Source organism: Homalodisca vitripennis, chromosome 2 (assembly GCF_021130785.1).
Source record: "Homalodisca vitripennis isolate AUS2020 chromosome 2, UT_GWSS_2.1, whole genome shotgun sequence".
In the NCBI taxonomy this organism is placed as follows: Eukaryota; Metazoa; Arthropoda; class Insecta; order Hemiptera; family Cicadellidae; genus Homalodisca; species Homalodisca vitripennis.
The window spans coordinates 22,388,288-22,405,326 of record NC_060208.1 but is presented as its reverse complement, the minus strand read 5'-3'; the positions used below and the strand labels follow the sequence as shown (position 1 = coordinate 22,405,326).

General features: G+C 32.4%; 1 protein-coding gene across 3 annotated transcripts; it reads left to right on the top strand.

Annotated features, from left to right (window-relative positions):
• Nucleotides 1-34: 34 nt before the first annotated feature.
• On the top strand, nucleotides 35-16,340 carry LOC124353676 (2-oxoglutarate and iron-dependent oxygenase domain-containing protein 3-like). Of its 3 annotated transcripts, none has more exons than XM_046803634.1 (6): nucleotides 35-60; nucleotides 8,982-9,196; nucleotides 10,606-10,840; nucleotides 13,001-13,154; nucleotides 13,952-14,078; nucleotides 15,495-16,340. In XM_046803634.1, the coding sequence occupies exons 1-6, from the start codon at nucleotides 50-52 to the stop codon at nucleotides 15,638-15,640; spliced, it is 888 nt and encodes a 295-aa protein (XP_046659590.1). In that variant the 5' UTR covers nucleotides 35-49; the 3' UTR covers nucleotides 15,641-16,340. The 3 variants fall into 3 exon arrangements, with proteins under 3 accessions (XP_046659590.1, XP_046659591.1, XP_046659589.1); XM_046803635.1 differs by lacking the exon at nucleotides 35-60 and adding an exon at nucleotides 104-527; XM_046803633.1 differs by lacking the exon at nucleotides 35-60 and adding an exon at nucleotides 5,839-6,088.
• The last annotated feature ends 699 nt before the right edge of the window (nucleotides 16,341-17,039 follow it).

Below are 17,039 nucleotides of genomic sequence, written 5' to 3'. Positions count from 1 at the left end.
GTATTGGAGTTGCTGTGTTGTTGGTTATGTCAATATTTTTTCCTCCTCAATGACTTCTCTGTTGGTGCAGTATTTATAAATTTTAATAACATGCCAAATTTTATAACATAAATAAAATCTGTATCAACATGGTCTCTCTTTTAGTTAATTGCACACTTATATTAATATTTTATGCAAAACTGCTTCAAAACTAGAATGTATGAACTATGTTTTCACTTAAATAAATTTATTAATAATTCAGGTGCAGCCTGAAATCAGTAGATTCACATCATTACTTTCGTGTCAAACTAAATATAATTTCACTTTTTAAATGTTTGAAATAACCAATACTAAAATTTAATAACTTGTGCTTCAAAACAATTATTTAATTTAGTTAATATTCTTACCTCTAAGATGAATAATTTTTTGGAAATGAATAATAATTGGAAATGAAATTTTGTTCTTATTTTTGTGTAAAAATGCTATTTGCAACTTTGAAGTCATCCAATGTTTAGTTTATTTAGACTAACATTTTAACTACGGTATTGGTAAGTAAAGTTATTGTGATGAATGTTTTATCTGAGTAAATATTCAGGGAGTTAAAAGTATGGATACACTCTGTTTAGTTTTGGATGGATAAAGATGGAGGGATGTAACTCAGGAGACTTTTTTAGGAAATAAAGTGAACTTTTTAGTCACTGTTACAACTTTATCCATTTGCCCTTGGGAGGGGGAGGGGGGTTAAAAATTATTAAATGTAAAGATCCATTAAGTGACACTTCATTCGAAAGGTCTTAATAAAAGACAAAGTACAGTGGAAATAACAGCTTTCTATCTCAACCCAGTACAATATTGAAGCTCATTGAAATTAATTAAAAATTAATTGAGGGAAAACATTCAGAAAGTAAATAACTTCAATAGACAACCACTTTCCCTAACAACTCAAACTTGTTTTACAGTTATTTAAGCAGGGCAGCTTGGACATTGTCATACTTTCCTTGAGCAGCAATTTGAGGATCTGATATAAAAATCATAGGTTAGCAAGTTTTAGTCGTTTTATTGCTCGACGTACGTAATTGTAATTACTAGTGCTACGGTAACTTTATATTAAAAATTTAATCTGCCCCCCCAAAAAGCTCATATTGGGGAAATGGTTCCCTTTTGTTTCCTAGAGGGGTTTCCTGAGTTTCATTTTTATATTTTTGTCCATTGAAGGTCGAGCAGGATCCATTTATGCTTTTAAATTAATTAATTTCAATGAGGTACCATTCTGTACTGGGTTGAGATATAGAGCTCTAGTTTCACTGTTCATCTTCTTTTATCTAGACCCTTCAAATTAAGTGACACTTAATGGGTCTTTACATTTAAAACATTTTAACTGCCCCTCCTCCAAAATCCCATTTTGGTGAAATGGGTAAAGTTGTAACAGTGACTAGAAAGTTCACTTCACTTCCATCCCTCCATCTTTATCCATCAAAAACTAAACAGAGTGTATCCATACTTTTAACTCATACTGGTACTATTATTTAAAAAATGAAATTATTTTCTAGTTTTATCTAGTTTTGTAAAGTTAGTCATAGTTATAGATTGATAAAGAAAATTGGAACGATTGGTTCTTAAGTGAGTGTTTATTTATATTTTTATGTCATAATTTTAACTAAGATTAAATTAAAGAAAGTAACATTGAATTGTTGGATTTGTTTAATTTAGAGGAATATGGCAAAGTTTGCAAGTAACAGAAAAATAAGAGAAGAAAGGCATTTCTAATTTACGTTTCAAATCAATATTCTGTTGATAAAGGAGTAATTAAATAAACATACTTCGAAAATGTAACAATGTTAAGAGGCATACTTCAAATATTGATATATTGGTCTTAACTAAGAGCCATCCATTAGTGAAACCCTGTTTATAGCTGAAATTCATTCAATATTTCAGAATATGAGGGGATATGAGGGGGTTATGGTTGATATAAATGTAGGTTTAAGGAATATAGCAAGGACTAATATGTAACTGAATATGAAAATATGATGCCAGGAAATGCTTAGGTTTTAATGATTAATGAATTTACAAGAGGTCAGAACAGAAGATCAGTGTCAAACCAGTATTGACCATGCTTATCTGAGGATAATTAGGAGCAAGGTTCATTTTAATATCATTCAAAGATAGCAGATCTCTATACTTGTGTAATTATCCAACCTGAAACCCTCTCCCAGTGTTATCAGAAGATCTTTGATAGACTATTGAGAGGGTTAAGATGTGATTGATTTTGAATGGAAATCCATATATGACACAGATTGATGGGTATTGCTAAAACAACTTTGTACAGTAACAATTTATTTTCAAAAGAGATGTGTAATTTTCTTCCAAAAAGCCAATATATTTTCAAAACCGGTGTATTTAACAGTAGTCGTTTGTTTCAAAGATGGGTTCACCAAGTTAACTGCCTGAGGAGGTGAACTCCTAAATATTTGACATAATTTTGTTGAGTTACTTGAATGTTTTTAAGGAATGCATCGAAACAATTTTCCCCCGTTAGGAGTAAATGTAATATAATTTGAGACAATAATTGAGCTAATAAAAAAGTGAATTCAGAACATCTATCATGGTCTGTGAAGCCATAAGTGGGTTTTTTTAGAAGCCAAGACTGCAGTATCATCGTATATGTCACAGTAGATTCCTTGATTTGATCCATGGGCATATTTGTCATGAATAGTGTGTACAACAGAGGACCCAATACACTTATCTGTAGAACCTCAGATTCAATCCTTTTAGGACCTGAATAATAGTTTTGAATTTTAGTTCTAAAGTATCTTCCAGATAGATATAAATTTTATAACAGTATAGAAAGTGTGAGGTCGAATTGGTGTATTTTTTAACAAAATGCCATCATGCAACTTGTCAAATACATGGCAAAACAAAGAAAAACTGTAGAATACAATTTACCTTTAGTTGAATTTCATATTGATGATTTGGAATCGGATGTACAGTAACTCAGTAACAGGGACGTAACTAGGCTGTATTTCATCCAGGGCAAAAATTTAATTTGGCCCCCCCACCCGGGCCCGATACCAATAAACCAAAAAATACAAATATTATTTATTTCATTTTTCACAATTTATAAACTCTTAGTCTAAAAGGGAGAAGGTATGGTAAATAAGTGCTTGATATCAAACAACGACAAATCCACTATCAAATTACGATTATTTAGTTTCACAATTAATAAATGTTAAATCAATTGTTGTACAAACTATAAGCTCTATACAAACATTAAATTGACATTTTCAGGGTTTTTTTGCTACAAATGTTTTAGCGGTATCATTAAAATGTAGTGTTAAAGCTATTTTGTGCTCTGTTGGTATAATGGCCAATTGGTTAATCGTTGTTGTCCTGTCATTTCTGATATAGTTTTTTATTATCTTCAGTTTACTAAAACTTATTTCATTTGATTCAACTCGCACAGGTATTGTAAGAACAATTTTTGAATCTGTAGTAATATTGGGAGGCATCATGGATACCGTTTTGGCAAATATAAATCAAAAGTTCAAGTGGAGTAGCCTTTTTTATGTTAGAGCCTAAATCCAATGCATGGTACTTGAAACTTTCCACTTCTATTCCCAACTTGCTCTTATCTAAATAATCCTTGTAAGTGACAACCAGCTCATTTGCATGGTTCTTTAATTCCTTTTCAGACATTTCTTTTCAAATCCAGCTCCATTCAAGCAACCAAATAACCCATTCATATTTTGAAAGGCTTCAAACCTTTGTTGTAGTTCAGACAGAATCCTGTCTATTATTTGAATAATCAACTGTTCAAACTTCTTTTCTTTTGAAAGTTTGTTTACTTCATCTTCTGCATTTTCGTCAAACATATGTGCTTCTTTTTCCGCTTGCGTAAGTGTGGATCTATGTTGATCTTTGTTGAAATGTCTTTAGCATCTTTCACTGCATCAGCCGAACAATATGATTGTTGTGATTCAAATTCTGTGATCAATCGACTAATGTGTCTTGCCGATCTATCGACAGTGATGTCCTCCTTTTGTAGAAGGTTATTGACAATGTCAATGCGGCCTATTTGTTTGTACCAAAAACAGGAAAGAACAATAAATTCAAACTAACATTTTCTAGGAGAGAGTTTGCTTCTGTTTTCGTTTCAGGTGTTGTTAGTGTACTATTTTTTAGTTCATTCAGGGCATCTTCAATTTTGCATAAGTGCTTATACACTTCGTCGACCATCTGGCATTACTCTGTAGTTTGAGAGATAGAGGAACATATTTCTATAAAACCTCCCATCTATTGGTGGAGGAAACAAAGAAATTGTACAGGCGATTAAGAGTGCCGAAGTAGGTATGTGTCCTTAGGTAGAGGTAGAATGGAAAAAAAGTTTACATGGAATACAAAACAAGGCATTTTTTTGATTTGCTGTTCTTTACAAATATCACATGTATTGCAGCTTTCCTCATCTGAAAATAAAAATAGGTATTAAAATAAAGAATTCAAAATTAAATAAATGTGTTTATTTTTAAACTTGAAAATAAAAAATAAATCACGGTATGTAGGCTATAGGCGAGCGGTTCACCTCCAAAACAAAATGCCCCGGTATTTTGGACGTGAACCGCTCGCCTACTATAATTGATTCAATAACAGATTCCAATAAAGATAAAGATACTGTTTTATTTTGTTTAGATGCAGAAGGTCATCATTTTACTAAAGTACAATAGTTTTGAATACAATACTATATAATTTAGATATCTTACTCACCCTTTTCCTTTGAGTCGTTAACATTATACCATGACGATAATGATAACAGAGCAACAGATTTTTGACCTACTTTTCTCAATCTTTAGCTCTTTTAAAAACTTTGAGCCGCAGCCGGATGGTTTTTTGTTATGATTTTAAATATTATTATTTATACCAATAAAAACAAAGCAAAAACAAAACTATTACGTATTACATGTGTTTCTTGCTACTGAATGTTTCCTTTAAGTCATTACTGGAAAACTCACGACTGGGAGACTGGAGCGAGTCTTAGGTGAGGGAGGTACGCGGCGACAGTGAAAGGTCATTGCCCTTGACTTGGGTAAACAGTTACGTGATTGTCAGGTGGCTCGAGCCTCACACCCCAGATACGTCCCTGATCAGTAATTAAAGGCTGTAACAGTTTAAAAAATAAGTGTTCAAAAAGCTTCGAAAGGAGATTTATAGGTCTTAATGAAGAAACCCGATGAGGTGGTTTTCAGGCTTCGGAATAACTATTTCGGCTTACTTCCATTGACATGGAAAGTACTCAAGGAATAGACCGGCATTATACAATATAGTTGGAAAATATTTGATTTGGGAGCTCTTGTATTTTTATTACTTTCCAGTAATAAGGTCATAACCGGGATATTTTAGATTCAGTATTGTTTCCTTCATATCCGAAGGTGTGAAAGAGCATTTGGTATTGGCAGCTGGTAAGCTAGGAAATATCTTGCAGGGCTTTCATCATAACTTTTGTTGTCTATAGATTTTGGTTTTAACATGTCTAAACATTTGTTGGCTAACACTTTGTCTTTTCTGTCTCATATTTTGTCCAAGTGCCGGCAGGCCTTTGATTATCAGCTTAAATTCAAAGATCACGCTAATTAGAGGATAATATAGGGGAATTGGGGTTTAAATTTGTTTTATATTTATAATACAATATTTGAATAATCCGTAATGTCTGTAAAATTGGTATTTATTCTCGAATTTGATCGAATACCCATTTATTACTTTAAAGTATCGATATTTTAGGAGCATCGATTCCATATAGCTACAGCAGATAAGCAAATCCGAAACCAATGGCACCTACCTAATCTCTAATCACTAATATAGTCCCGTTGACCGTGGTGCTTTTAGTATTGCATTTACGTCTGCTAACAAGTCAGTCAGGTGGTTGAGGTTAGGTTACACTACGTGTCTGTATTGGTATTTGTAATTAATTGTTGTAATAGACATTTAGAAATTAGCGAATTTGCACTAAAATGAGAAGGTCTGAACTAAAAGATAAGGCAGTTAAACGGCGGCAAAATACTAATGAAGTTGACAAAGACAAACCTAAAAAAGAAACCGATAATTCTAATGAAACAAATAGGTAAGCTACACCGGTTAACCCAATAGTTTATTAAAATATTGCATGGTCTTACAGTTATTACTATGGAAAATTTAACCAAAACAATAAGCTCTGCTTGAATATAAGCCATTTTGAATTTTGCAACTATTTAGACTAGGTTATGAAGGTGTAATACTTCTAATCTGCCCAATTTTGTCCAATCATATATCTTTTAATTGTAAGTAGAACTTCCTTGCCCTTGTTTCCAAAATGAATGACAGAAATATTGGGTGCATGAATTAATCTAGTATTACTAGAGTAGATTAATCCATTCACTAAGTTCAAGACTGTAGAACATACCAACAAAAACATCATGTAAACTCATGGGAATATCTGCTTGGTTATTTAATCTGACAGAAGCAAAGACTAAAGATAATTTGTCTCTTCAACAAATGTCTGTAGCTAATAGTGTTGTTTAAAGCTGAGCAAAGTTGTCCTAAAAATGTATGGTTCAGGTTATGACTTGCATTATAATAAACGTCCAACAGTGATTGATAATATCAAATCATTGATATTCATGAGTTAAGAATCCTCGCAATATCTACTTAAACCAAATTACGTTAGATGAATTTTAAACTACAGTATAAAAAGTTATGTTATGGCGAATAAAAAACAATCTAGGATATATGTATTTAGGCTATAAAATATAGCAAACAAAACGGTATAACATTTAGGCCTACTTACTTGTTACTATTGTGAAGAATAGCCTAAACATGTCTAACACAAATAAAAAAGTGCATAACCATTGCACTTGCTGCTATTACATGTCTGCATTATTAGTGTCAGTAACAGGTAATTCAGTGTTAACATACCTATTATCGGGATACTGTTGTTTCAGTAACAGCTGGGCTGAATGATTTGGTGTTCTCATAATGATTTTTTGGTTTAGGGTTACTCAGTAACTAGTATAATTTCGTGCAAGCAATGAGGCTAGGAATGGAAATATTACACTATACAATGTTATTAAGCGATGTAAGTAGATCAATGTTATTAAGCGATATAAGTATGTTTAGATTAGGTTATCTTAAATATGTTGTTAGTAGTACCAAAAACATAACCTTTACAAGTGCTTACGTGATCTGAGCTTGAATTTGGGCGGGGTGGCGCCACCACTGAAGTCTGCACTGATGGCCAGAAGCATTTCTGATCGGTACTTTCCTTATCTTGGATCACGTCCTAAATCGTACAACATGATCAGAAGGACGACCTGAGACGTGATGTGAGGTCAGGAAAATACCGATCAGAAATGCCATCAGTGCGGGCTTTAGTAGCGTCCATCCCGCACTTCTGGTGAAATAAGAAAAACATCCCTTGAGAGAGTACCCAAATTCAAGCTCAGAAAATGTAAGCACTTGTTAAGATTATCTTTAACTTTTTATATTTATAATATGTACATATGTATAGCCTATAACAAATAGTGGGTAAGGACTTCGTAGTACCCAATCATTGTATTGTATAGTCAAATTTGAATTAACCTGTTTATAAATGTATCAGTCTATATTAGATTTGATTGAGTTAGTTAAATTTTTTGTACTAACATTCTACTACAGTAACAGGTTAATGGAAAGTATTACCTCAATACATTATTTTGTAATAGGTATTGACAAATACCAGTATTTCCCGTCTCTAGAGGCCTTTATTCAAATACCATACATGTGATTTAATTTTGTTTAAAATACTTTGGAACAATAATGTCGAACTGAATTATGTTAATAGACTTTTAAGATTGTATTATAGTGAAGCTATATTTTTATATATAAAAAAATAGATGCATTTTATATTATAGAAAGTAGTACAACTCTGTTTATACTAAGTTTGAGCAGCATAATACTTAAAATTACTTAACAGGGTAAAGCTGTCTGACAGCATTTAAACCATTCTAATTGATAATTCAATATTATCGAGTGTGGACGCTTACTATACTACAGCCCAGGTTATCACGAAATTTGACCCCTATTGTTCAGGATTGGATGCAACATGATATTTTCTGTATTTTTCTTACGGGACAAGAAATGGTTTTGACGTATGCCTCATTATAAAAGTCGAGCAATTATCCACGGAAAGGTGTGATTCAACTTGAGTTAACTTAATTACTGTTTTTAAATTGTTAGGATTTTCTAACTTTAGATATACACAGTAAAATTTCTTCAGAAAATGCTTGTTTTATTTTGTATTACTGCCTTCGTAATTGATCAGTAATATGTGAATGAATTTGTAAAATGATAATAGGTTGACAGTCAGTTTTTTATTGTATTCAAATGGTACTCTAGTACTATCCAAGTTTTAGAAATTATTTGTATGATATTAGAGTAATGGCCGCAAGTATGGCAATGAACATGCATTACTTTTGTTGCAAGCGGTCAAACACAATAATTCTTCAAATTAGTTATAATTTAATAATATGTACACTGCTTTGTTTCTTAGATTTAATAGCCTAAATACACGCTATATAGTTTTTAATGCATTGTAAAATTATTACTTTTCAAATATAAAAAGAATAGCTGAACGATATATATTAACATAATTTGGTTCGATATTTTGGTTTAATATTGTTATTTAAATAATCACATATATCAATGATTCGATTGCTGTGGTGGCTGTTTACCATATTGCAGCCTGATAGTATCTTGTGTTAATAAATTTTGCAACTCGTACATGTTAATGAATTCATTTTTTATAAAACCACCGGTTTATTGAATTCAATTTGAAATAATAGAAAGGTGAAACATTTCACCAATTTGAGTGATACTATAGGTCTGGGTTATACATTTATACAAATGTGAGTGTTGATAACACAGATCTAGGGTTAAAACAGTAGACTAATTTTAGTTTTATAGTTCAAGTACTCAAGACTGCATCCCGGTTCATTTCACAGAAATGTGGAACCAAAATATGGTCCATTGCCCAGTATCCCACATCAACGGGTATTTGCGAGGGGTGTGATGATTCTCGCCACACTTGCTGTTGTGTATTTCACGTCCAAGTCCGACAAAGAGACAATGCTCGCCAGACAGAAGGAACAGGTTCAGGGCCGTGGACATAATGTCGATTGTTCTCCCGACTACTTAAAGGATCTGAATGCATTTCCAGGTGAGTATTTGTGATTTTCTATAATAGGTCTAAATGTGTATACGCTTCGCTGTGGATTGGTTACTATACAATTAATATTCTTACAAATTATGCATTATTATGTATTGTATTGAATTCAAGTACAATAAATAAATAAATAAGTAATTTCAAAACCCTTTATTGCTTACATGAGTTAAATTTTATCAATCAGGTATGAAAAGGTTGATTCTTACTCCAAATAGTTATGTTATTCAAAATTATAATTAAAATTTAAATAAGCACTATTTAGTGCACAATAGTTTTAGTTAATCTGCCTTTTGCTAATGTAAGTAAATTAGATGGTTTACCAAAATATGAGCATGCAACATATAATTGACATTAGCATTTGCGATCAAGAAAATATATCAACATTCACAGGACAGAGAAGCCTAATTGTGTCAAAAGACAATTGGGTTTTATAACAAATTTTAAGTGTACTGTATGGTAAAAGTTAGATAGTAACTTTGTCTTTTATATCAACGTTACTGTACTCACCAATCACTGCATACTTAATATTTGCTAAAATGTACTTATATATTTTTATTAAAATTTATAACTTTCTAATCTGGATATTTCTTACTCTATGCTAAACAGCAGTTACAGAAAATTTTGATATAAGGAGCGAGTTACTATCAAGCCTATGCTTTCAAAACTATAAATAAAAACTAACTGAAAATTGTGGTTAAATTAGTTAAACATGTGGTTTTACTGTCATAAAACCATGTTTATGCAGAACGGTTGATTACATTTAACCAGGTCTAGAAGTGAATTTAGTACTTACCAATAAAAGAACCTTAAATTTGTAATAAAAAAATTGACGTTTATCAATTGAGATAAAAACTATCCTATATTGTAAGTTCGACCAAATAATACATATCTATAAATTTTCATTGAAATCGGTTCAGTGGTTTTTGAGATTAGTGTAAACGAACATTATGACATAAGATTTTTATATTAAAGATATATATTTTTATATATATCAAGTTACCCAGGGCTTTGCACGCAATTTCTCACTCAATAACAGGGACATCATAGGTGTATATTTCTAATTGGCATGACACACATGAGATAAGTGAAGGTCATTGGAAGGTATCCCAATTTGAAGAATACATACCACTTCTAGGATTAATCAGCAAATAATTGTGTTGATAAAGGAATATTTAAAAAAAAATTAGATATAATATAACCCATTAGTTCATATTTATATTTTTTACATTAAAAAATATACTATTACATGATTTCCCAGAAGTGTCAACTAGAAGTGATATGACTGCTAGGTATAAAGACTATTAAGGTCACTTTTCAATGACTGTGGAGACTTATTATAGTACTGAAGTACATTGCAATTAAATTACGTTATAAATGAGAAGATAAATATGTCCGATGTGCAGGATGTGTGCCCGAGAAGTGTGGCCGATATGTGTCAGACCGCCTCGTCACAGAGGTGGAGGCGGACCTCCTGCTGGACATTGGCCGACGGGGCCTGGCTCTAGGCAGTGCGGAGGGCGGAGCCGCCATATTAGATCTCCACTCCGGTGCACTCTCAAAAGGCAAACACTTTGTCAACATTTACTCGCTCAACAACACTGATCAGCTGTTCTCTGTACAGGACTTTGCAACTTACAGGTGATGTCGCTAAGCTTACTTACATTGCAGTAAGGTGGTCTCACAGGGAAGTAATAAGACTGTGAAATTTCAAAGTAATACATCATTATATATCCATAATCACTAAGTGATTGATTTAAATTTATCCCCCTACATCAATTAAATTAGTATAAGCTCTCTTCCTTGCAATAACTACTGTAATTTGTAGAGCGATTACTTCAAATCAAACTTTTTTATAATTTAGTAATGCAGGTATCATTAACTTTAGAAGTAGTTATGTGGCACATTAGGCTGTCTTATTAGTAGCATCTCCACGAATGTAGTCCATTCACATTTTTTCACACTATGTAACTTTTTAAGAAGCAAATATTTTCTTCTTCTGAATTTGGTTAAATTCATATAATTGAAAAGAGGATAGAATGACATTTCTTCAAATGTCAGGGTGTGTTAGATTTGCTTCTATTTTTAGTTTTCTCTATTATTAAATATATCTGGGTTATAGTAGCTGCTGTTGACATTAAAAAATTTCTTATTGAAGTAATTATTCTGGGATTGATGTGCATGAATTATTATTTGAATGGTTTACAAAACATACTTACATTAAATCATTATGTAAAAATTATCTTTGCACACCCTAAAACGGAAACACAGAACACATATTTGTAATTAACTATATAAATTTACATAAAATATGAATACAAATATTTTTAGTCTCATTAATATATTTATAAAATCAACTTACAATTTTTATATTTGTGTCAGTTTCTTTATACACTTGATGATAAGTATGAATTGGAATTCAGATCAAAAATAATTTAAACATTTTGACATAAAATTTTGTGAAATATATATTTAATTATATTTTAAAATAATATAAACCATGTATATGAGACCAGCAAAACTTTTCAAATTGAATTGGTTGTGATAGAAATTAATGTTTGAAAAATACATTAATGTTTTATCTGAAATATTGTGTCACTACAGTGAATTTGTTCCCCCTTTTAGGATAAAGTAGTCAATTATATAGTAGCAGTGAACATAAGCATAAACATAACATTTATACTATACATGTATAATATAAACATTTCATTTAAAATATTTTCTTTATTTAAGGTTACAGTGAATACAAAAGAATTATTCATAAGTATTAAAAGGACTTAAAATAAAAAATTTCTTGTGTTTATTTAAAAATATTTATATTTTACCCAGAATTAATGTTTTATGAAAAAGAAATAAAGAATTTGAAACCTTACTGGAGTTTCTTTTCCAACATATTCATAAGCTTTGAACAGGTACAGGCAATTTATTACCGCACTTAGCACAATGGGATGTAATTATCTGCACTGCGGTTATCCAATGTTCCGGGTTATCCGGAGTTCATTATAAGATTTACATTTTTTTATAATCCAGTTGTTATTGGTATGAATAAATTTGAAAGCAGAAAGTTATATACTAAAATTGTTAATGAATTATGTTATACATTACTTCAGCATGAAAATCATTCTATATGGCAGCAAAAGTCATTTATAAACTTTACAGAAATTACAAAAAGTTATAAGTGACTTCTTCTAGACACCAGACTGTGTTGTTACGATGTTTCCGTGCATGCACTGGAATATTCTTGTTTTTTAGCTCATAATATTATTATGCTATTAATTTGTTTATTGTTAAGAAGTGATTTCATTCTAGGGCTATAAGTGCAAACCCTAACCCTTGCTGTAAACGCATATATGACGTCAATACTAAGTTTGTAGATATCAATATCAACCAGAAGCAATTCTTTTATTGCTTGATAACCAATTTTCAGTAATTTAATTTTGGATTTGTTTGATCAGAAATGTTGATTATCCAAAATAAAATTGGCCACATTCATGCAGATAATCATCCTTAATGTATTGTAATTAAGTTCTAACAATTTTAAATTATTAGAATTTGTTTCACACCCACTACAGTTTTATAAGTACTCATACCATTATCAGTCACAATATATAATGAGGCAAAATGTTCCTTGAGAAAATGTTTGCATGAGCTTTAAAAATATTCTGGCTCTATCTCAGCTCTTAAAATGTATTTCAAATTACAGATGAAACCATAAATTGGTACAGTTTGACCAGTGGATTTGATTGACCAGTTATATTTGAAAGTTGCTTGACATATTGTATATGTTATATGTCCTTGTAGAGTGGTGAGAACAAAGATACAACACGCTGTGGCTCACCATTTCGGCATTGCTGCAGACTCCATGTTCCTCACACATCCGACGTTCTTCTCTCGCCTGACCGACAAGCCAGCTGTCACTGTCCATGACGAGTACTGGCACCCTCATGTGGACAAGGTGGGACCAGCCTAATCAATCATAATTTTGCTAGAAATTTATGAGCATTTTTTGTTGTTTGATTGATGCATTAATTTAACACTTCCATTGTGATAGCAATTTAGCCCGTCATTATTTTTCTATTAGGCTGTCTAAGAGATATTGACAACTCACAAGCAGAATGTGTATATACAATGTTATCAATTATACAAACAGAGCACTCCAGGTTGGTCAGCTATTGGAAATCTGTTAACGTGGTATGGCAGTTACATACAATATCAGAAAATATTTTTGTTTTGTTCTCTCAAGACTAGAAGTTGAAAATTACACTTAGTCCTAAAAGAACCCTTGCGCTGCTTCTGGAGTGACAGGATATTCTGGATGGGTAAGGTTGAGGGGTAGGGGCTGCTTCCTGTCAAGATCCATGAGGAAGGATTTTGTGCATTAATCTCAGTCATGTATCCTTGGAAGAGGGGAAGCCAACTCTGTAGCAGCCTCTTCAAAGTAGGCAGGGAGTAACACAGCCTTATGTCTAGGCTAGCAACAGCTCTCAACACATAGGGAGCCCCATCAACTCCAACAGTCATCTCCCGCAGTAGACTAGACCTATCGATCTACCCTTGCACCCCAATATCTCACCATTTGCGGTTAGTGATGCGCCGCTCCTGGACATCCATAACATTGTCCAGATTTAAGTGACACAATGGTTTTTGCTGTACTCGATGTAGGTTGAGATTATGATATTAACAGATGTGGTGATCTAGAGTTTAGGGGCGATTGTTATGTCTTAACACTGACAAAAGTCACTTTGTTGATAGGATACATACGAGTCTTTTCACTACACTTCGTTGCTATACTTGAGTCACCATGGATTGGAGTTTGAGGGTGGACGTTTCGTCTTCTTGGAACCGGACAACTCCACAGTGATTATTGAGCCCAGGAAAGGTTAGTACATGATATGAGTATTGTAAGACTTGTTTCCAAACTTAAAACTCTATTGTCCATGGAATTCCATAAGGATCCATATTAGAATTTGTTTTTGTTTCTTGTTGAAACTACTGATTTAAATTAAATTTATAGAGATTTTCCCATCCACAAATAATACAACTTTACTTTATCGACACAACTTATTAAATGATATTTATTTCAAACCCAAAATCTAAAAGTTTTAACAGTTTATTACAATATAAGAGTAAGAGGCATATCCAGAAAGTAAGTGTACTGAGGATTTCACAGCCAGAGGGATTTTATTTTTGTCATGTTGTCTATACTATCGTGTAGCCAGATTCCTTCTCTCCGCAATGAGACCAGTTTGAGGTCAGTACATTGAGAACTGTCGATGCGACTGTACGTTTTGTGAAAAATGTCAATCCAATCGCCCACCAAGTATGAAATGCGGGGCTTCAGCCGTTATCACATTTGGAAGGGAAAAACTCTGGTCAAGGTAAAAATGAGGTAAAAACTGCATAATTCCAAATTATGGAGCAGAGAAATTTATTTCCATAGAGTTTGTAGTGTCAAAAAAACTCTTGCCTGGCCTCCACTCGATTCAACTTGTGTTGGTTTGTCAGCTGTTTAGGGGCCCACCTCACAGACAGTTTCCGATATCCGAAGAGTTCTGTTATGGTTTTGTGTAGCAGAGATCTGGAGATTTGCGAAAATATCACAGAAAGTTCATCCACAGTCAATCTGTGATCTTTATGGCGCAATTTTCAATGTTTTCCACTCCTCTGACCATCATGCACAGACGTACGTCTGTTTTTTAACTCACGACACCACCGAACACACTTGCACGATTTATAGCTTTATCGCCATATGCAGTTTTTACCTCATTATAAACCTCAACCGGAATTTTTTCCCTCCAAATGAGAGAACGGATGACGCTGTGTATTTTTTACTTGGCGGGAGGTTGGATAGAAATTTTTCACAAAACGTGTTGTTGCATCGACAGTTCCTAACGTACTGACCTCGAACCAGCCTCATTGTGGAAGGGAGAAACAGGATGTACGACACTGTAGCCAACATGATGAAAATAAAATCCCTCCGGCCGTAAGAGCCTCAGTATACTTAGTTTCTGGATATGCCTGGTATAATATAAGATTTCAGTAATTTGAAAAATAACATGGAATGGATTGAGAGCTAAGAGAGATGAATAGTTATAGAACTTTAGACATTTGCAATTGGTCTTAAAAAATCCTGTTATTCTTTAAAGTTATACATTGTCAACAATTAAATTGAAACTAAAAGGTAGATGAACAGTAGTGTAACAATTGAGGTTGTGGTACGAAGCTCCCTCTTATGTAATATTTTAATTTCAAAACTTTAAAGTTTTCTTCTGATCTAAATTGACTTTTCGTGCAGGTCGGGTGTCCATGTTCACGTCTGGGAAGGAGAACTTGCACTACATTGAGCCTATCACGTCTGGAGTTCGCTACGCTCTGACAGTCTCCTTCACTTGTGATAAGAAGTTTGCTATTAGTGACCCCACCGTGCCTGTGACCAGCTGATGAAAGGCCAGCTGATTTCCCATGTTCCTCTCGTGATCTTTGTATTTTTACCAGCTTATTTTAAGCCATAATTTTGTAAAGACTGATTTTTGTTAACTGATAGAATCTTAGCGTTCTTGCATTATTTAGGTTGTTGTAAATTTCGCACATTTCAGATTTTCTAAATGACGATCTGAAGCCTGAGACTCTGGTGTTCTATATTACAAGTTTCATGATTTGAAGTTTTCATGAGTTCTAACGCAACATTAAGGTGTTGTACACTTAAAATTTCATAATAAATAAATGTTAAATATTATTTTGTTGAGGATAATAAAGCAATATTGATAAAACAAAATAACTGGCTGTTTTAATTAGTTTACTTATTATGTTTCAAAATTGAGCCGTTATCAATAAATAATATTTGTCTGAAACATTTAACTTTAAAAAGTCTCTAAATTTTGAGTTTTATCTGTGATATTTTTATGCTGTTTAGAAGTTTAATTGGTGTTAAAATTAAATCGTTTTTAGTTTTCCGCTATCGTTCATCATTGACTTGCACTTTACAGCACTACATTCCAGTAGCTTTAATAGTTTGTGATTAATAGGTTTGTAATAGGATACAAAGTTTGCTGTCGGAATAAGTTTCCTTGCCTAATTTGTTTGATTAATCCTATTTAAAGTGTGTGTGTTGGAAATAAAAAATTATCAAAGCTGTTTAAAACTTATTTTCATTCACCCTTTTATGTAATAATGTAGGTCAAATATTTGTACCGTACAGAAATTGTGAGATTTGATTGTGTGGAGTGGGATATTTACTGATATTGCTATCTTTTAGCAGGCAGAACACAAGATAGTAAGGGAATAGTTAAGGATCCGTTTAAAAAATAAGAGCTAATAGATATTGAAGTATTAGCTCGACTAATCTTTAACCCTTTCACTGCCAGACTCATAGCTTGTTCCAAAATTACCAAGCTAGAGGCTGGCCTGCTTACCAGTTTTAAATATTTTGCAGCATTTTACATAAACATGTATAATTGTTATTACATGTCACATAAAACTAGAATTTGTTTTGTGACTTTTGTAAACAATCTTTGTGGTAAAAATAATATTAAAATATTCTATATTATAACTTGAAATAAAAAAGTGTTTAACAATTTTTTCTGGAGTTTTGAAATTCCTTTTTAGTTTGATATTGAAAAGAATGTTGAAGATCGAATTCCTTATTTATTCTACACTATCAATTGATACACAATTTATTTTTAAACCAATAAGAAATAAACCTTGGAGCTAACTTTATAAACAATAACTTTGTAAACTGTTTTATGAAGTACTGCAGATAATTTCAGTCATAATTACAATTATGCAACTCACATAAATTGTTTAAAAATATAATTCAGTTTGGGTATTTATTAAGTAAAAA